The sequence below is a fragment of the Gallinula chloropus genome (assembly GCF_964237585.1).
Source record: "Gallinula chloropus genome assembly, chromosome: 8".
NCBI classification, from domain to species: Eukaryota; Metazoa; Chordata; class Aves; order Gruiformes; family Rallidae; genus Gallinula; species Gallinula chloropus.
The window spans coordinates 9,661,476-9,684,079 of NC_140093.1; the positions used below are offsets into that span (position 1 = coordinate 9,661,476).

The window sequence follows — 22,604 nt, forward strand, 5'->3', positions numbered from 1 at the left end:
ATTACTCAAGAAACCTCTAGCATTCATTAGATTCAAATTATTACATAAATGATAATGCTATTTGTATCACACATACGCAAAATATTAGGCTCTTGCTGAAGCAACACTGGATGCCTTTCCAAGTGAACTCCATAATTTTCCAGAAAGTTCTGGAAAAGATGTAACATTTACAGAAGTTCTGAAAATGAAAAGCTAAATCACTGTTTCATGCCTTGTAAAAGATGTTTACAGCAGAGCTATAGCACCATCACTGATATTTAAAGAGTTGGTGTCCAACATTTGCAGATACAGAAACAAAATAATACTTTCTTTAAATGTTTTAAAGTCTCTCAATTCTAGTTAATTCAATAAAATATATTACTCCCATTTTAAATATATTTTAAATTACTACATAAAATCAGCAAAACATTTTTATAATTTGAATGAAAAATAAGCATTCTACAAGAAGAGTTTCAAGACACACAGATAAAAATTCAGAAGCATCTGAGATGCCATTATCTTCTTTTTCGTTATTCTGCATTTAAAAACAAATCCCAAAATCTGTTGCCAACTCTACACTTCTTGTGAAACAGAAGCTTTATTCTTCCTACGTACCTTTAGGGCCTTTTACAAGTTTGATTTCCACTATTTTTTCTGTGACTGGTTTTCTTCTTTTGACATACAATCTTACAATTGATCCAGCTTCTTTCAATGCTTCAACTGCTTTGCTGTGTGTCACATCACGAACATCCACCTCATTTACTCGCAGAATACAATCATTAACCCTGGAGACAGCAACATTCATGTTCAGCCATTGTTACACAGAGCACACGCATGAAGAGTCGAGTATATTATTGGCAATACACTAACAAACATGGAAACAAATTAATATACATAGATTTTGCTTCCAAATCACATCATTTCAAGGCAATACTCTAAAATTCACTACTAATCCTTAAAAATAAACCCAGTATCCCTGGAAAACCTTTAAAGGGAATGTTCTGTTCGCAGCTGATGTGGACACCATCTTACACGTGTTTCTTTTAGAGTCACAGAATATACTGAGTTGAAAGGGACCCATAAGGATTGAGTCCCAACTCCCTTAAATAGCATTTTGAACAGAGCTTCATACAAGCTACCTTTTATTAGGGGTATAAGAATGAATTTAAAAAATTGGAAACCAGGAGGCACACAATGAGAACATGCTAGTTTTAAGCCATGAAGTGAACAAGTCAACCTCCATTCCTGCTTTTCACAAGCTGTTTAATTGCTGGCCTTCCACTCCATTTAACATGTTGCTGTAGTAACACAGAGCTCTCATTACACTAAGTACAATGCCTGACCCACCTGTCACCATGTTCTGCCAGATGTACCTCTAACACTGGCCAATAAGCTAAAATAAAGCCTTGAAATAAGTTTATTAGGACTAAAACTCATCATGCATTTGTGACAAAAATGATAGGCCAAGTTCTTGACAACACAAGAGAAACAAGCTGGTCCTACAGTTGGGTGCATGGGGTTTTTTCCCTGTGCAGTGATACCCAAGTGTACTTTTCTGGATTAGAAAAATGATTCAGTAATGCAAATTGTTAACAACTCCTAACAGTACTCTTAAAAGGAAATTGCAAATACCACTTGCTACCATCTACTAATATGCCAGCATTTCCTCACCTGGAGTTCAGTAAATAGAAAAGATAAAGTTAATTGTATTTCACTTTGCTGCAGATTTCATTGGGGGGTGAGGGGTGCGTGTGTGTGTGAGAGTTCTAATTAAACTTTTTCATGGTTTTCAAAATACTTTTGTAAAAAACCTTAACTAAAATGTAATGCAGCTTGATAAATCTACTGAAAGGTACAAAAAGCATTCCATCCACTGTTTGAAAGCATAATAATAAATAAAGTCATCTTACCGTAATCTTCCATCCTGTGCAGCTGCACCCCCAGCTATGATTTTTGTAATGAAAATACTTGAATCATCCCCAATATGTGGGTTATCTGTACCACCTGCAATGCTAAAGCCAAGTCCAGAATTTCCCTAAAGGTGAAGGGGAAAAAATTTACACATCTTTTTTGTGGAAAAGACATTCTAGTACATCTATATATAACCAAATCCATGTAAATTTCACTGATAAAAAATATTAGAAGACACTTCTATGCAGTATATGACATAGAACCATATATAAGATAAAATTATACTTATTTTCATAGAAGCAAAGAGACCATAAAGTCATTGTAAAACTAAGAGATACAGTTCCAATCCCAGAGCTTTCTCATTGACCTGAACTTGATGAGCTATATAAACACTTCATTGTCTAGAGGGAATCTTTGAGATTATTTATGCAAATATTTGCCCCTCGTTAAGTTATTAGTGACAAATCATTTTTCTCAGGAAAGGGCCCAAGTAATGTGTCACATACATAGCATATCCTTACAGATGCAGTCATTTTCTCTTGAAAGGCTGCCTGCCCTTACTATCTACTGAAAGACCTCTTCACCCTCTCAGTAACTACCAGAGCTGCATGAGTATCAAATAGAATCATTTCTTTTTATTAACAGTGCAGCTGAAAAAGAGAGACCTGAGATAGATCTCTGTATCACAAATATACAAAGCCATGCATATCACAAGGTGTTACTTCTAATCTCAACTGAAGTTTGAATCTCTATATAGAACTTAACAGTACAAATAAAAACCTGTAATAAATGACAATATAGAAAATGAAATCATAATTTGTGTTATTACTTTCTACAAGCCTAGATAATAACATAAAATGCAGTATGTCTGAGGGAGATCCTTCCCCTGTTTAACTCTTAATGGTGAAGGATATTAATAAAAACTTCTATTACTGTGAAGCAACTCTTACTATAGGTTAAATAAACTACCTAAAGAAAACAACTGTAAGGCTTGTTTTGAATTGCCGCTTAGTAGTGTCCAGAGGTTAATTTTTCATATAAACTACCATAAATCCCATCTAAAACAGTACAGAAAGACATTTATGATGTTACCCTTTCAAGAGTAATTTCTTCATACTCATAATCTGCATCGGTGCCATTGACCTATAAGGAAAGCAAAGTGAGACTTACAGAGGATTTCACACTTCACACAGCAGTTTTCTTGGCTGGCAGTTCACACCCATCAAATCTCAGTTGATTCACACAGATCAGAGGGGATGTGTCACTTTCACACAGCTTCAGACATGAACCAGGTAACTTTTAAACTCATACAAAACGAGCAAGGTTTCAGAGAGCAGGCTGTTCTACACAGATACTGCAGAGCAGAGGCTCCTTGCCTCTGACTGCAAAGGCTAAACAATGCTCCTAAGATCCCCAGATGCTTCTCAGACCATCTAGCAAGTTGAAACTGAGAAAAAAGGAAAGGGTGGTGGGCTAGAGGAGAAATTGAATAGAACAGCGACAGTATTTTAAAACTGCTGTCCCTCTCAGAGTGTGTGTTCAGGGGAGGCAAAAAACAATACATCATGCTTTGCACCATGACTCACTAGAAATGGGTAAGATCTTTCCTAAAGCAATGTTTAACAACTGTTTATATTAGTATTTTGGCATGTTGAATACATACTAAAGATCCACAAATTAAAACAGGACCAAAATCCAAATAAGGGTTTAAAAGAGTATTTTATAAAGCTCGGAAAAAACCCTAAATACTAGAGGTAAGCCTCATCATCCTTAAGTTAGAAAGGATACCTGGCTTCTTTGCTGCCTCCAGAACTAGAACAGAAACAAATAACAGAAGTAACAAATTCTCTCCTTCACAGATACTTGCAGCAGCATGTACAACATGCTGCTACAGGCAATTCCCTACTTCAAGGATGAAATATTTAACAATTTAAACTATTATTTTACAAACCATCTTGTTTATTGTTAATATATTCTACCTCTGTAAGTCTTCTCTACACTTAACATCCTATTCGAGATTTTATAAAGATATAAAAATATATGTACAGAAGAAAACATTTTAAAATCTGTACAGTTTTCTAAGAGAGAATTAAAAAAGGGACTTGAATTCACCCCAAAATTAACTTCACAACTACGTCATTCTTCAGATGTCCACTTAACATATTTAAAAAGCTCCAAAAGCCGGAGACACCACAACTTTCACAGGCTACTATCCAGCTCGTTTATCCCTCCCTACATTTTTCCCCTCAATCTCTAATTACATCTCCCCTTAACACAACAGAAGCCACACCCATGCCAGGCGTAACAGGTTATCGTCTTCTTCATGGCACAGTACCTCAAAAATGATACGTCCTTAGTAGTCTGTTCAGTGGAAAAGATACTGTGGTTTTAACACACGATATTTCTCCATTAACAAGGGAAAAGGTCTTGACCCCCAGAATACATGAAACCCGATCTGTCACTACAGCAGCACAACAGAGCCACTGTGATCAAGATGTTTTTATGTTAGCACAGCCCTTGAGCTATTACCTACACGAATGACAACATGTGCTAACTGAGCCAGTCAGCTCATATTACAGTACCTGGGAAATGGTTCATGGTGACTGATCAGTATGGGTCTTTTTTTTATTTAATAAGCAGGGTAATTAATCATTTCCTTATTCCCATTAGGCAAAACAAGCCCAATCCTAATACATTTAAGCAATCTCCATTGTTTATTTCCATGTACAGTGTCAATTACAGATATCATCTCCATAAACAGGAGCAAACAAGAACTGCCATCATTACTGCTATTTTTGATGTAGCTCAGTTTTGCAGTCCCTTTTTTATTTACCTTTGAACTGGTTTTATCTAAGAAACAGAACATTAGCAGAGAGATGGGAGCAAGGATACATGCAATGATTAAAAAACCACTGCCCTACTCCACCTCTTGCAAGCTTTGAAGTGATCTGAAATCCACTCAGCAAAACTTTATTTGCAGGGGCTTCCCCTGGCTGAAGTAAATTCTGTAGAAGTGCTGAGATTACAGCACAGCAATCTTCTTGGAGTGTGAAAACATATTAGCAGTTTAGCAGAATTTAGTGAGAGCCTTTTGGCTGTACTGAAGTCGATTTCTGCTGGTACAGTTAATCTTTTCATGTACCACCAGCATGTATTTTGTTTGTATTTCCTAGGGCTTCAAAAAATAAAATTATATGCCGTTGCTTGTGTTTTTCCAACCCAGTTTTGACTCCTAAGAGGGATTACTTCCTCAGCAGCTTTATGATTTGGATAATGAGATCCATGTTCATGACCAGTTGTTTCTTGATCGTTTTCTAGATTCTTATCGTGCTTTATTCTTCTTTCAATTTTAGAAAGATGTAAGAGTTATTATTTGTGTAAATTAATGATGCAGTTACCTCACCAGTATGATTTTACGATATTTATCACTTAACTCCATTAGCTACTTGGGAACCCAGAAGCATATTCCTTTACTCAACCTCCCATGCTTACAGAGTAGGTTCAGTTACAGAGTTATGGGGTTGGCCTGTTTTACATTCACTGCAAATTGGTACTTTAGATAGCTTATAACTGAATGACAGTATGTTCTGGCAGTGCTATTTTCCCCTCCCATTTCTATTATCAGCTGTCCTCCAGTACCTCTATCAGATGGGGCCTTCTACAACACAAATATGTAGTTATTTATCACTTTTCTTCTTGGATTAGTCAGTGTATGCAGGGAGACACCTTATCTTCAGTACACTTTCCTAAAGTGTATCTGCATCCCATTGATAAAATAAAGAGTTCAAGGCCAGGTTGGATGGGCCTTCAGGCAGCCAGGTCTACTGGGGGGTGTCCCTGCCCACAGCAGGATTTTAAGGTCCTTTCCAACCCAAACCAGCCTGTGATTCTATGAAAAGGGCAACACGCTGCAGGCTACTGCTGCGATCCTTTACTCTGAGACATCATTATTAGACTCAGAACTTAAGCTATGTCACTCAATTATGTCACTGTACTAATCTCCCATCTCCTGCTTAAACTTTTCACACTTTTGTCTGCATTGAGCTAGCACAGCTTCTTTCTAGAAAGTTAAGTTACAAGTGCATTTAACAATGACAAGATTTACTCTTTATTTGCTAATACCAGTGTTTAGAATAAACACAAAGTACAAAAAATAATAAATACATGCCAAAGTCTCTATTTGCCAGTGGTATTCCTCTTGCAACACACACACACTGCCAAACACAAATTTTAACCTCCCATAACTACACTTACAACCTTAATGCTTCAAACAGAACACACATATTTTTATGAACATTTTGAACACTAGAATGTCAAGTATAGCCACTGCATTAAGAAGTGTTTTTATAAATAACTATTGAAGCATTTGCCTGATACAGATTGTTCTCTGAACATTGAGCCTCTGGAACTTGAAACAATTGTGTTGTGCACTGGCACACACTGGTACTCACACAGAACCTTCCACCTGCAATCCACAATTTTTTTGGTGGTATTTTTTCATGAAACAGTTATTAAAGGACTTCAAGTATCCATCAGGACAGCTGATGAAAACAAGCACCACCAGAAGAGCTAAAACAGGTTCTAATAAGGAATAACAACAGACCTAAACAACTAACTACATAAAACATTATCTAATGTTATAATTGAAAGTGAGTGTAGACTTACGTATGTCGGAGTCTCCAAAGAATCTGTATTCACCAGCACTGGAGGGGGATTTGCCTTTAACAAGAGAATAATAAAAAAGAAAAATTATACAGCATAAGAGAAAGCATAATTATGCAACATTTGTTGCTGTTCTGTTAAAAGGCAGCCTCAGCTTGAGAATCACAAAAATTCCCATTCTGAAACACTTGTTTCTACTCTGAACAAATTCCTTTAATTCCACGAAAACATGTTCTTCCCAAACTCTGAACTCGTGTTTCACATACATATTGTGTCATTTATTACCCTGTTTTGCACAAGAAAAGACTGAGTCATGCATGATTTGGCATGATGTCCATTCCCCTTACACCTGTGGTACGACATCCAGACGTTCCACAAGGATCACCAGAGATCACTGATACAGTGATACAGAAGTCAGCGTAGCGTTCTCGCTAGCCAGGAAATGGTAGAACAGTCTAACTCTTCCACTCTCTGATGTTACTGAGAATTTTTCTGGGAAAAATGTGGTTTATGATTGGTAGCCTTTCTCTGAAACATTACCAAACACACAGGTTTTCTATTTTCACATCAATTATCTGTCATTGGAATAGGTAGCACGTAGCCTGCTCTAAAAACAACCACCACCAAAAAAAAAAGCAGCATGCAGATGTATTTCTGACAGTTGCCGTATCAACTTCAACAAGAACTACAAATTCAGAGGCACAAAACAAAGTTAATCTCCTTACTGCTTTAATGAAAGTGAGAGTGCTTTTTTAAATAGGTATAGAAATCCATTACATTTAAAATTAAGAGGGTTTTTTTAAAATATCTTATGTTTGCAGGTGGAAATAAATTTAGGGAGAGTTTAACAGGCTGCAACAAACATTAGTATTGAACTCATTCAAAGATAAACTTAGACCTACAAGAGCATGGCAATTACATTAACCTATTCATGTTCTGCATTTTAGTTTCATTACCATGACAACAACCCACTTCAGAAGAATTCATGATTTTTAAAAGCCCCGAAAAGATACAAAGTAGGTGATGACTCAGAAGCTCCTTACTAAAGACTGAGATAAATAATCTACCATCACTAGACAGGAGCCATCAACCTGCTACCAGGTTGCTGTGTCAGAAATTAGACCTGTATCATTTCATAAGTACTAAAATGGGGTGGTACCTACCAAAGTTAGCACAGCAGATTATTAATAAAGGGAACAAAAAGGATGACATTTATGACATCTATATGTCAAAATGCCATCAAGCACTCTTCTCACCCAGCAAAGCTATCAGCAGATGCACAGGCATGCTTTACACCGAACAGAAATCTAGTAGTAGTATCACGATAAAAATCTGTCAAAACACTGTTATCAACCGTTTTCTGCCATTAGGTTCCAATTTCTGCTTCTTATTCAAGTGCAAGCTCTGTTAGCCTAATATTAAATCAAAAAGAAGATCCTGTACTCGGAGTACCAATCAACTGAATTATGCATCACCATCCCTGCAAGAGCTTCACAACTGACACAACTTCAACAAAACAATACACTACACTGTGTTAAAAAGAACCTCACTGAATACGCAGCATTAGGAGTCTAATCTCACTGGGTCTACAAGAGCCCAGCATACATACATTTATTTTCCTAGTTGATACACAAATATATTTTTTTTAATTGATAAACAGAAAAAAACCCAAGGATTAACTCTGAAATACCAGTCGTGTTCTTTACATTTCATTCAATTTTGGAATTAATTTATATTTAATGTTAGGTTTCTGTAATATCCAAGTATATTCAACCAACACAGTGCCAGGGAAAGCTGGTTTCCCATTAATCCTTTTCTTGAGGCTGACAAGCATTCTTTAATGTCTCATAAAAAGACAACAAAGACTAGCTGAAACCAAATAGCTATTAGCCAGTGAGGTTTTGATGAGAACAGTATGTTTGAGACAAACTAACCAACCAATGCATACCAGCTTCCATAAGTTAAGTGATTGTTCTTAATATTCATCCGAATTCTCCATCAAGAAGTAGTAATTTACCATAATTTCCAAGCAAGGAGAAAAGCTTTGTGCCAGGCTTTCCAAAGCTACGCCTGGACGCTGCCAAGACACAGGACAACATCGAAGTCAACACACTAAATGATTTTGGAAGAAAGACCTGGTATTTCAGACTGTTATGCAAGAGTTCTCCAAACTACCTAACACTTTCAAGCTTCTGTGCCAGGGCATGTTCAAATATTTTAAGCCCATCTGACAAGTTTGTTTACAAGCAGACTACAGGCTTGTGCAAGGGGCAAAGGGACTAACATAACAGGAAGATCTGCCTACTGCACAAAAATGGATCTGCCAAATCCAAAGTTGATGGTAACTTTCTATGGTTATTTTCAAACTGCATGGAATCACATATGATGCAGAATTAGATGGGTAACTCCTCCAGATATTGATATGCACTCAGAAGTCAGAGGCACAGACCGCTCAATTCTTACTATTTTGCTTGTAATCCAGCATCATCATCAATACACTGACACCACCAGTGTATATAGATACATACAGCACTATTTATTTTATTTAAATTATGTTTAGACTACGGGCAATTCCCAGAAAGTAAATGCTACTGGAGATGAATTAATCTCTATCCATCAAGGCTGAGCACAGAAGTGCACTGTTTGCCCTCGTCTGCCTCAAGTCCTGATGTGGACAGAGTCCCTCTGCAAGGGAGAAATGGCTCTGAAACTACCAGATCTCTGGTCAGCCTGTTGAGAACAGTACAGGTGACGGGTTGTGTGAACACACATCCACTGGAAATTGCACTGTAAACCACCCAAAACCTGTTGACTGTTATTAGATTATTTAACATTTAACAATGTAGCGAAGATTAAAAAGAAAGTATTACCACCTATTTCAAGTTCAACCAGGTAGCTGAAAGCAGACCTTGAGGGGAAAAATACTAACAGGTATACCACAAAAATATCTCAGTAATATTCTGAATAGCTTAATTCCCTTTTAATTTAACAAATACCTGACACCAAACAATTCCAAGAAGTGACTCATTTTTTCAGAAGGCCAGCACCCATCACTCTACATTTTCCACCAAGTTACAGTAAGGTTACAAAAGCAACAGAAGCAGAATGCCATCCTATATGCAAAACTACTACATATTAGAAATTATTCCATGCCATGCTGTGGTCACATATTCCAAGTTATATGCAAGACACTAACGTTAACTCATTTTGCTGCTTTGATGAGTTGGGGTTTTTTGTGTGTCAAAACGACGTGACCTGAAGGATGAAGGTCCAGAAGGAAAGCACATTTTATGAGTCAGTATGTTAGCAACAGATAGGTAAAAAGAAAAAAACCAAACCACCACAAACCACCAAAACCCTGTTCTAAATGCTGCCCAGGACACAAATACCAACAAATGGCTGGGGAACAGAAGAGAGATATCATGCAAGTGCAAGTGATGAAAGACATATATTAATCATTTCTATATGGGATGAGATGACAATATTTCCATAAATTAAGCAATAACACTTCAATAGGGGTGAAATGGCTCTAAAATTATTAAGTGAAAAGACAAAATAACCTACTGTTTCTTTCCATACTTTTGAGGGTTTTTTTCTTTAGTTATTTCATAGCTTAGTAACATGCTTTAATATGAAAGTATAGATATTTTAAATGTAAAGAAAGCTGCTATAGAACAAACAAAAATTAGAATGAAATGTTAGCATGTTGCTAAATTCAGCTATTTCACAGTTCATCTCAACCCTGTGTGAGAGTGTACTAAAACATGAATTTAAACAAAGTAATGGAACTGAAGTAAAGGTTGAACAGATTTAATTAAAAAAGGAATAAAAACCTGTGGTATGGTGGATGGGATGACAGTGGTCTCAGCAGGGACTGGTGGGACAGGGATCACAGGGACAATGGGAGAAGAGGAAGGAACAGCTTCTGTGGGCTAAAAAAATCACCAACAAAATGTCAAAAATAATGAAAACTACAAAAGCATTTTAAAATAAACAAGATTCAAATTTAACAGCTTTAAAAAATTCTGAAGGAGTATATGCAGTTGGAGACTATAACCAGAACTGAAGACAGCCAACCACCTTTAACCTTTAACCATGCTGTACCCGGCAGTGCATCCCCAGGAAGGTGAGGGCAGACCCCAGAGCAGTGAGCCATACCCCACTTCTTACTCACACTGTGTTCAGTTACTCACTGTCCCGTGTGGAGTAACAAGACTTTGGGGGCCACAGAAAACCTGTTCATGTCCTGAAGGGACTCGGGCATTTTGTGGGCTGGTTTCAGAACAGAAGCCCTTCCCCGTTATCCCACAGTGTGCAAAAGCAGGGAGAACACTGGCTAAAGTTGATAGCACTGAACAAGGCCAACAGTCCTTTCTGATAAAGGCTTCTAAACCAGGCAAAAATCTAAGAAAAGCTTTTAGCCACATGGGGAGAAGATCCTAAAACAGATGCAAACTACCTCTCAAAGATCTTCATACAGGTTTACCATACACCTTCAAACTAGCAGAATTTAGGTCCTATGAAAGCTACTGACACTTTAGCTGCAAGGAAACAAGATTATAAATAGCACTTGAAGCAAAACATTGACTCAAATCATTTTGAGATGTTAACATACTGGTTGTCAACAAGTTGTCAGGAACATAAACTACTGGCAACTATCATCAAAATTACAAGCTGAACAGCAGATCAAAGCTCTTGCAATTTAGTTGTTCCAAGACATTCTTGTGATCTTTAAGTTTAATGAAGCATAATGGCAAAAGAAAACACTAAATCCTGAAACTGAACCCAAACCCCAGAACATTCAAGTATTAAACATATTTTACAAGTTTGAGACGCATTAAAACATAAAGCTACACACCCCAATAGCATACACCAAATCAAGTGGTAATAGGAAGTATTAAAAAACCCCAACCAACCAGCCCTAGAGTAGAAAACATTGTTAAATAAACATATGGTGTTTCCACAGGTTTTTTCAGCTCACTCTACCCAAAATGAACAGCTGGTGCAAAATATTGAAGTTATGGAAAGACATAAGAACAGGATATATTTAATATCTTGAAAAACTTATTATTGCCATTTAAGTATTCTTACGTGTGTGGAAATTGCACAATATTTCAAGCTGGGTTTTTTCCTTCTAGACCTTCCAAGGTCTAGAAAATGATAATACACATTTTGCAGAGGATGCAGGAAATGCTCAGTGCAACAAACCTCCAGTTAATGGAAGAACAATGCAACTTTTAGAGGACAGATCAAATTAAACTGTTTGAGCAATCACTCAGCCCTTCATATGCAAAAAAATAAGCCAACCCTTCAAGTCTGCCTTGTTCCAAAGTAAGCAGCTTCCCATGTGTGCACAGAGTAAAGAAAGTCCTGTTAAGGAAAATTTCAGACATACACATATCAAAATATAACAAAGCCCTCAAGGCTGACATGCTAACTGCTCACAGGGCAGAAAATCCAGCTTCACAGTTGTAACTCCTGCAATAACAGGAGGTTAAAACCAACTCGGGTCATTATTTGATACTGATCACACTCCCATACCTCTGACTTAGCAAAACAACTGACAGCTGATTTCCTCATGGGCTGCACAATCTGGGCCCCTCTCTCAGCACCAGACAGCAGTTTCCTTTTCCTCCTTCCTTCCTTTCCTCATTCTGCCTCTGGGCTTCTCATTCCCAAATGCTTTAAGAACCTTCCCAACCTGTTGCAATTTTTATCCTTCCTGAACAACATCAGATTCAAAACAAAGTCCTTGAATTCTATCAGGTTCCAGTCTTGTAAGTTATTAGTACTCTCACTGCTTTTCCCTTCATGCTGTTGGTTTAGTACCCTGACTCTCAAAAGCCATTCCCTGCTCCTGCAAGCCTCTTGGCAGTCCTCCTGTTGGGTCTCCTCCACTGCCAAGTGGATGAAGGAGGTGACACCACTGGCAGCCCTTTGAAAGGATATGCAACTCCAAACGAAGGCAAGACTGTTTTCACTTACAACATTTCATGGAATACAGAGCATTGATGAGGACACCATGGCTACCATAAAGAAGTGAGAGACAAGAAATTTAAATATTTCTAGCCATCAGAGCAAGATGATCTGGAACATCACTATAATCGAAGAATGCTAATTTAATTTTAGTATGATATGTAATCAGTCTGGAAATTATGTGCTACAGGCATCCAAGATCAGCTTAGGGTTATCATTTCTAGTGCTCTGCTTCTCAGGAATCCTTAAGAAAGTTGTCATTTTTAAGAATACTCCAAATCAAGATGTTAAAGTTTTCTGAAAAACAAAAGCTCATCCTCAAAATAGTTTTAAATAAATATGTCTCTGAATAGAACATTGCATCATTCTGGTTTAAATGGACACAAACTTATTTAGACAACAAAGAAAGCAACAAGCCAATGCAACTCCTTGCTTTGGATATATATGTATATGAACTATAGCACATATAGTTTGTGACAGACCATTATATACAGGAACGCATGACTTGAACAATAACTCACTTGAACAGAGCCCATCACCTAAATAAATGTGCTAACATCGACAGTGAAAAGCCATTTGGTTACAACAGTACATTTCAGGTAATTATTTTTTGAAATGTAAGGAAGAACCTTCTGATATTTATAAACAAAATAAATATCAAATGGTACTTTTAGAAGAGCTAAGATGATAATATCTTTTAGTGATCCATTAGAAGGAGCCCATGCAAATGCAACAGAGCCCAGATGTTGCAAAAAGGAAGGATGAACCCATTTGCCAACACACACAAATAAGTCCCTTGTGTGATGAAATACCACCTAACCTGGAATTATCAAAGAACCCTGCACATTCCAAAACAGATCAACTAAACCAGCAAATTCCATAACGCTACTACTTGTCAACTACTAAAAGACATATTTTGGAGAACAGAGATCAAGCAAACCAGATTTTCCTCACTTTCAAAAAAAAATTTTGAAATCCTACACTGTTTGCAATGCAACAATCTGAACAGGGAAACACTGAACATAGGGGATCTCTTTGCCATTTCAATTTTAATTATTACTACTTTGATTTCTAGCAATTAAAACACAAAAGAAAACTAACTAACATTAAGCCTCTAGAAACAGCAGGAATACAACTACAGAAAGAAAGGGAGTGACATGCTTCCCACAGCTTGCACCAAAACTGCAGAATTACAAAAACCTGGCGCAATACATACCTTTTCTAAAGAGCAATTAGAGCAGGAGCCATCAGACACCCAACCACTAGCAGCTTTTACTTTTGCTGTGCTTTTTGTAGGACTCTTTTTCACACTGTCGCGTAGGTTTATGAATTTTCCTCTGTGTTTGGAGGACACTGGCAGCGTGGAGGAGCTAAATGATGTCCGGATGCTCAGCGCCCGCTGCGGGTGCTGGAGAGGCTGCTTTGGCTGCGCGTGAAGATTGTTATGTATTTCCATCCTCGGGCTTCCCATCACATCAGTGAGGCTGAGCATTCCTATTTCACCATCATCTGTGGCACCGCAGTATTTGTAGTCATGACAGTGAGTAGTCATGAAACTAGCAAGACCAACAGTCCTTTTTGCAAGGGAAAAAAATACCCAACCAAACAAAACCCCACCAAAGAAATGGAGGGGAAATAAGCCAAAGTATTGCTTCCTGAGAAAGTTCAAAATATGATTGTTTTCTAGATTATGGTCACGGTTAGGGTCATAGGAAGACCCACTAAAGGCTGGTTTTGCTAGTAGTGCATGCTGCATACTCTCTCACTCTATTTAAAGAGCACCATTGAACCACCACACGACAGTCAATTTTGCTGGGGATAAATAATCAATACAATGCACGAATTATTGAATAGATGGCAAGAGTCATCTATTTATTAAAAAGAAGCTATGAAAGGTTACAGTAATTTTCTTTCTTCCATAAACTCCTTCTATCCTTAAGCCACCTCAAAACTTCTCCGAGCTGTACATCTAGAAAATTTTAATATACCAATTCCTGCCCTTTTCTGAATACTTCATGAAAGCTGAAAACTAATGAATTCCAAGCAGCCTATGATGGTAAGTATACGGTTTGTGAACAGGCAGATACAATGTACAACAGCTCAATATTAGACTTAGAAAAAAACCCTCAGTTTGTTCAGACCATAACAAGAATTACTTTGTTTTAGTAATTTAACAGTTGCATTTCCATGAAATACAGGACTGTAAGACCACAATTTCAAGGTGTACACGGCTTTAATTAAAAGCTAAAAAAAAAGACACTTAAATGAATCTGAGTTCTTTATTATTTTATTCATTCAGTTTTTAATGCTACAGATGCATGACCTCTATATTGCATGTTTAACCCAATTTTCAAAACAAAAAAAGCTCCAAATCAACTTCTAGCCCCTAAAAACCAAAACACAACAACTAAGAGAACCCCAAACACTCAACAAGGAGCTAGTTTGATTTAATCCTGCTGTAAAATATTTCAATTTACCAGCAGGATTTTGAATGAGTCATTCTACAAAGAAAGATCAAAAGTTTATATCCCAGAGTCTCTACAGAAAAGCTGACAGCTAAACAGACACCTATATTCCCAGCTTCACAGAAGGAAAGTTCAAGTCAGTGGCCATGCAGTTTTCTCAACAGCAGACACACAGCTGGCTATAGTAAGAACGAAGGGTGCCCGCTGTAGGAAACACAGCTCGGTTAGGTCTGCTGTACTGTGTTTGGATAAAATGGAGAGGCTTCAACAGGCTCATAGCACTGAAACCTGGTTATTCCCCCTCTCACTGTATGCTTTCCTACAGCAAATCTGAATATTTACATGAGTCAGCATAATATTTACACACAGAACAGAAAACTAGAAATACAGACCTAAGTACAAACATTTCCAGTTATTTATAGTATGGGTATTAAGAAATAAATAGGAACTGACAGATGCTCTTCTAATCACCAAGAGCTGCCATGTCTCATCTTCTACCCAGAATGGATGTAATCAAGAGCTGCATAACATATCATTAAGGCAATATTCATAAATGCAGAGACAGAAAGGTTTCTGGCCAGTGACAGGAAGCTGGGAATGTGCTGGCCAGACCAACGTTTGTGGGCTTGTGTATGGTAGGTTTGTCTTTTGCCTTTGAAGCACCAGGGAGCTGGAGGACTGTCCCCCACATAGATCTATCTTGGCAGTCACATCCAGATTGCCCTGTGCTGGACAAACCAAGAATCTCCAGGTTTTGTTAATGAAGGACGAAGGCAGAGGGGAAGGTAAGCAGGTCCTGAATGTGCATACAGCTGAACAGTGCAAAACATTCCCCAGACTGCAGGGATTATGCAGGTGGAGGCTGGGTCTTCTGTCAAAGTCTTGGTATCGGCATCAGTATCAGCATCCTCTTTGGCAGCAGCGTGCCAGCTGGCTGCTTTTGTAGATCACAAACATTTCTTATTTCCAGATTTATCATCAAGATCACAGATGTTTAGCAGGCTGCATTCATACCACCCCCACCCATTTTGCTTATGTATCAGTACTGTACTTTCTACTGAGCATGGCATTGCCTAATTCCTAAAATGAAGAAAGGCAGCAAGGGGTTTTGGGAGTAAGGCTTTTCTCTGGAGTACATAATAAATCCCAAAAGAGATGATACTCCTGATTGAAAAGTAACATCTGATTCCTGGAGGCATCAACTTTGGTGAAAGCATGTAGACCAAGTAGCCTCTGAATTAAAAAGATAATCAGCTTTGAAGCATGCTAAGTGAGAAAGTGAAGACAAGGCAGGGGAGAGACTGGATACCATATTCTTGGAAAACCAGTTCTCTGGCTTCCTATATTCTCCTCCACACAAGAAAGAGGAAGACACAAGGTGGAAGATGAGACAAAGGAATTCACATCTCTCTGGTGTACTTTCAGACATACTGACTTCAGTGGCAAAAGAATGAAGATGATGCAGCAGATAAGTGGTAACAGCACAAGGTTTTTTCTGGAAGTCCTCGGGCCTTTGGTCCCTGAGATGGTATCAGTAAGGGATCAATAATTAAAAGAAAACAAAAATTTGAAGGCACTTGTAGTTCAAGCACCAAAAAGCAGCCAAGGAACAGGAGGTACAGGCAAAACACCTAACTCATCCAGGGCTACACAGTGTGCCAGGGCAACTGCCAGGGAAAAAGCTTAACCTGCATGGAAACTCAGTGTTACACAAATATGGAAAGTGAATGTAACATCTCAGTCAAAAATATATGTGAAGAAGAAAGGAATATATAATCAGTGTGTAGGCAAGAACGGTTTTAAAAGATTAATCAGACATTTGAGAGTCATTCTGCCAATTCCATTCACACATGGGAGGTAAGGCAGAGCCTGCCTTGCAACTGCACGGGTTGGAAGAAGCAAAGTGCCAAAGCAGTGGGACATACGCGTAATTCCAAGGAGGAGAAAGCCCTTCTGTAACTAAAGCTGCGTGGGCTTGGCAGATCACCTTTGGACTGCAGAAAGCTTCAACCCACAAGGGTTCTCTGCAGACTGTATTAATTACCAGTAAGAACTGCTTCACTCTAATATCAAGCACTGAGTGATTTTTGATTTTTTTTTTGAATAACCAGAGGGGGTTCAGGATCAGGTTGTGCTTTCAAATTACATACTAAACTCTGAACAATTTGTTGCTAACACAAATCTGAATCATCAATATTTCATTCTTTTAAATGACTACATCAAATATACAGTGCATACTTCTCTACAGCAATCTGTTAACGTGCCAGTAACCTGTTACAAGTAGTATTTCCTCAAGAATAATTTCTTTCTACATTCCATAACACTCAATAACTGGATAGCAACAATACCTGTGGAAAGGGAAAACAGCACTAGTATTTAACCAGCGATGTCAGATTCAAAGGTCTTTTTAAAGCTTCAACAGCCAACTTGTATGACTTCAAAAAGCAATTTAGTAGCTGGGAGAATCCTCCAAAAATAATTCTGCATTTCACACCTCCCCACTGCCTTCAAGCAGAGAGCACAAAATCAGCAACCTCTGCTAACAGGACTTGACTGATGACAACAAGCCCATGTCCGTTACCTCTTCCTGAAAGCGGGAAATAAAATACCTTCCAAACCGAATAAAACCTTGAAAGTGGTAGGAAGGAACAATCTTGATTTGACATCCAGTGACAAAGCTGAACATATGAGGCACAAGTTATCTATCTCTAGAAAGAAAGTAAGGCCCAGCAGCGTAGTTCTCTGACTACGTCCTAGGATGCCACAGGACATTTTGCCAGCCACCTCTGCTGCTTCAACAACTTGGCATCCATCTGCCTCAAAATTACGGAGTTGATACACAACTAATCATACATTCAGAGCCTGGGGGCTGTTTGGTGGTAAAAGCAAAGCACAACTGCCAGCCCCCCTCCTTCATAATGCCACCCTGAGCACACAGGTAGCTTCAACACCAACGCATCACATCTACCACGTTCCTCCCCAAGTGAGCACCAGTCTGCGGCCTGAGCAGTACCCAGCACCACGATGTACTGTGTAACAACTGAAGCTGCTGACTTTTAAGACATCCATATTTTTCCTGAGTGTATTTCTCCAGGACTTTGAACTAAATGTAGCACCATGAGGATTTGGAAATAAGACCTAGGACAAGTATTTCCCTAGTGTCAGAACTACATCTCACAGAAACCAAATTCTATAATCACCAAGTTTCCCAAGAACTAAAGAATTGTAAAAACTTACTGAATGTAAGCAGCCATTTAAACATTGACTTGAAGTTCCAAACGATGTCCATATATCGAAAGGGCATACAAACCAGACACGCTATTATGCGGCATATAGCTGAATTTTGAGAACCACAAGGACTCAAGGCCCAATTCCACCCAGGCACGAGTACTGCCATCGCTTGTCTAGAGGGTAAGATATGCTGAATACAGAGCATAGGAAGCAGAAGCACCAAAAAAAGAGTATCATTAACACAAGCATGACTCAAGATTTCCCCTCTCTACACATTTTTTTTTCACAAGAGAAAGGTTCTGTCTTATCAAGAGACCATTACTTTGCTTTAAAAATTCACTTCCCAACCAATGAACTCCCATGCCCACATTGGTCAGCATAGAAGAGGAACTCTGCAGTGGCTGACATGGACAACATATCTATTTCACAGTGACCAAAACCCAAATTATTTAAGATACACACTTTTTTTTTCAGCTAGCCACTCATGCTTATAAATTTGTGACAGCATTTGTATAGCATGTACTTTATGGGGATGAAGGTGTTGCTCAGATTCTCCTATCCAAGTCAGCACACACCATACTGTTTTTCAACCAATATTTGATTTACCACAAACAAAAACCTTAGGAAGGACTGGATAGGGTAAATGATAAGCTTAATTATTATGTCCTCAATCCACAGGTGATGACAGTGAGGCCTGCCTATCACACTGCACTGACAGGACAGAGAACTTTTGGCTTCAGACCCTCCTACCCCTCTCAAGGGCTCCCCTCTGTTCTTTGCCATGACAGAGCAAAAGCCAATTCCCATGGTTGCCCAAGGATGAAGGAATAAAGATACCTAGACTTCCACCAAGATACTATCCAGGTCTTTCCAAGGAGACTTTGGACAGAAAGCACAGAAACAAAGCAGCTGAGTCTGAAGCCCGTCAGGGTATGTCTACATGAGGATGGGGTGGGCCAAGTACATAACAGTTTTACAAAGAGATTTTGAAGACAGGAAAGCTATCCTGGAGCTGTGACATCAGTTCAGGTAAGAACTGTAACAAAGAGAGGAAAGTTTTTCTGGATTCCCAAAAGGAAAAGGTTTATCCATCCAGGCCTTGTAGATTAAAAATAATAGTCTGAATGCCTGTGGCTTTACTGCAGATCTCATGTTTTTCAGAGTAAACCATGGCTCTTGAAAAATCCTATCTAAGCAAGCACTCTATTTTAAAGACATGCAGCTAGCACGCTAGATATGGCTGAACTACAGGGGTTATCTGGTTGGTGGTTCGTTGTTGCGGTTTTTCAACTCAGTCGACAAATTGATTCTCTAACCTAGTTTCTTCCTCAAACCCCACAGCATTTTACAATGAACTCAAATGAACTCAGAACATAAATAAATAGCTAGATAGCTTTGAAGGCAAAACCCAGTGAAAGCAAAATATCAGAAAAATCACAGATGGTGACTGGAACCTGAACTGATTTAAAGACAAATAAGCAATTCATTTACTGACAATTTTTTATTGCAGTCTTCCTTTTCCAAAACAATCCAGCAATACAGGACAAGAGAGACTGCCCAACAGTTTGTGGGATGGAAGTTCTACTGTAGCAAAAGTAGAGCTTTGTGTAGGAGACCAACAGACCCCCACAAAGCACAACAGGGGAACCTGGAACTAAAAAACTCTCACCACCACATTCACACAGTATCCAGCCGTTGTAAAAGTTGTAGGTGCCAAGAATTTTACACAAATACAAACAAAAGTCTCAAGAGAACAATAGTTTTGGCAACCCACCTCTCATCTCCCTGTCAATGGAAAATGGACACTTACACACTTGAATTAACATTGCAGACAAGGTTTCAGAGAATGGAGACCACCACTGTCCACATCTTAACATCTGGTAGTCAGAAAGATGTACTTCACTCAAACTAATCTGTCCTGCCATATCTCTCCAGCACTGCTTAAACAATTGAATCTCAAGTCATATTTAAAATCCATAATATAAGAAACGCACAGAAAGTTAATACTCGTTTTAATAAGGTAATTTGTTACTTTTGTTTTTCAAATATGAAATTAACGTCTTGGCACTAAACCCTATGCAGCAGATTAGTCATCTGTATTCACCAAGCAATTCTGCACTCTAAGCTCAAAACAGAATTACAAGGCTCCTCATTTAGTTTTGTAAGTGTTATTGAGAATTAATTTAATGTATTTAATTTGCAACTTCAAGTAAGGCCTAGAAAGCTCCATTTAAATAACATCAGCCTTAAGAATAGTAGCTTTCATTATAATGCTAAAGAGCCCGCAAATAAGCTCAGGCAGGGTTTCAGCATCAGAAAGAGATCAGGCAAAGAGAAAATGTCTTCTAAGACTTTAATATAGAAAAATAATGGCAGCTCTAGGGTGTCAATATTTTCTGGTTTTAAATTCACAGCAGAAAGGGTAGACTGTGGCATGGACCTGACCTGTGATAGACTCTGGTCAAACCTGGGAACACTATTAAATCAAAATACAATAATAAAGTTTGGTAACTGTTTACATGCTTTAATGGATGCACACTTTTTGTAAGCTCTAAGAACACATAATTTCCAATCATTCATAAATTATTCAGGGAAAAATTAATTCCTCTTCATGTTTATTTTCTTCTTCATAATTCAGTCAAACAGCAAGATACCCTATACCTAATCTCGCTCTGACACTAGGATGCAATCGCTCTCGATACTAGAAATGCAGCTGGTAACTCTCAAAACTATCCCACCACTCTGCTCAAAAAAGGCTTTTTTGTAGGCATTTCTCTGTTTTCAATTGCATAAATCCATAAGAAACTTATGAATAAAATATGAAAGTGATGCATGTTAACCTCACCTTATTTAAAGTGCCATTTGATTTTTCTTAAGGATAAGAAACATTTGGGCTCACTTACAGCACTTCACTGCCCTTGAAGTACTTATGGGTATAGTCTTAAAACAACAAGTAATGAAGTAATCTGGAGAAAGATAATGAATCCAAGCCATAGCTTTCCATTTTATGACAAGTATTTATTATTTGAGTACAACTGTATTATTCTGTGAGCAATCTATTATCTGTCCTAAGATCTCTTTATAAAAATAAACAAATTTGCCCTGAAACACTGAGCAAGAGCAGAAAGTCATTTAGCTCACATTCGTGAACAGCAAACAGAAAACTACACAAGAAAAGCCATCAGTCAGAACCCATTTATTGCAGTCCATTAGCTTTTTCAGGATGTAAATGGAAGAAAATTTTGGGATTTACACATAATGTGGCTTTATACTAAAGCCACTCCTTACTGCACTTACAAAAGGCTTCACGCACATAAGCAGCATTAGTGTTTTGCCTTCACGCATGCTGCACCCTTCCCAAACACAGCCTGTTTCACTAGAGGTCCGACAGCTTTATCCTGCCAGCCAGATGCTTTGCCTTTGCATCACTCAAAGCTAAGGCTCCCATCTTAACCATGCAATCACTAGCTAGGTACCTCATCTGGTCTTATTCATTCTTACACCATGGAAACACTGGAAGCTCCTCAGACTTGCTTCCATGACAACATGCAATTATAATACAATCTCAAAATAAATACCATTATACAACACATCCAGGCTTTAGAATGACTCATAGGGGCCCTGCAACATTTCAGCAAAATAGGCACCTTTTCTGTAGTGTCAAACACTCATTGTCGTCAGCAAATTAAAATACTACAGATGTTATAACAGGTTTAATGCCTAGTATTACTTGAGCAAAACATTCACTTCACTAGTAAATAGACTGGGGGTTTTTTTCCTTACAATGCTGTTTTCTAAAAATTTCTAAGTATTCCAGCACTTCAGTATAAACTAGGAAAGAATACAGCCTTATGCAATCTTGGCAGTGAGAAAACAAACATTTATGTATAATTTTAAGTTTAAAGCATTGACTGAAATCATCATGTTTTTACAAATAAGGTTTACATACACTGATTTATGGTTTGTAATTATCCACAGGCATTTTATCTGAATTTCGGGCTAACAGCACCATAGAAACACAACTCGGAGGTCATCAGTTTATTTTTACCAACACTGATTGCACAACTAAACCAAGGGTGCACCCAGACCTAGGTCAGTAGGAGTTGCTCAACCACTCAAGCAGAGCAGGAAACCTGAGCCAGTCTCTCTGGGCTCCCTACAAAACCAGCCTGTCTGTCCTGGAACTAGGACTTGAACTTACCATTCAGGAAAAACAAAACATCGGAGCCTCAACATTACAAACTATTTAAAAAGAAAACTTTGCAGTTTCATTTTATAATTCCAACAAAACTGTACAACACAATTCTACTAAAGGTTCAACATTGAAAGGCTAATAGACATCAATAAAAACCTTTTAACACTCAACAGTTTAAAAGGAAA

The 22,604-nt window shown here is 38.1% G+C and overlaps 1 protein-coding gene across 16 annotated transcripts in view; it reads right to left on the reverse strand.

Moving 5' to 3' along the window:
• Positions 1 to 22,604, reverse strand: part of DLG1 (discs large MAGUK scaffold protein 1) — a gene marked incomplete at its 5' end in the record, with an annotated part of 144,316 nt that overhangs the window by 45,430 nt on the left and 76,282 nt on the right. For 6 of the 16 annotated variants that reach the window (XM_084267346.1, XM_084267344.1, XM_084267335.1 and 3 more), the window contains 5 exons: positions 595 to 764; positions 1,890 to 2,014; positions 2,983 to 3,033; positions 6,556 to 6,609; positions 10,386 to 10,484. In XM_084267346.1, coding sequence (XP_084123472.1) covers positions 595 to 764; positions 1,890 to 2,014; positions 2,983 to 3,033; positions 6,556 to 6,609; positions 10,386 to 10,484 — 499 coding nt within the window. The remainder of the gene's footprint in view (positions 1 to 594; positions 765 to 1,889; positions 2,015 to 2,982; positions 3,034 to 6,555; positions 6,610 to 10,385; positions 10,485 to 22,604) is intronic. The other 10 variants (XM_084267351.1, XM_084267336.1, XM_084267348.1 and 7 more) reach the window with 2 other exon arrangements.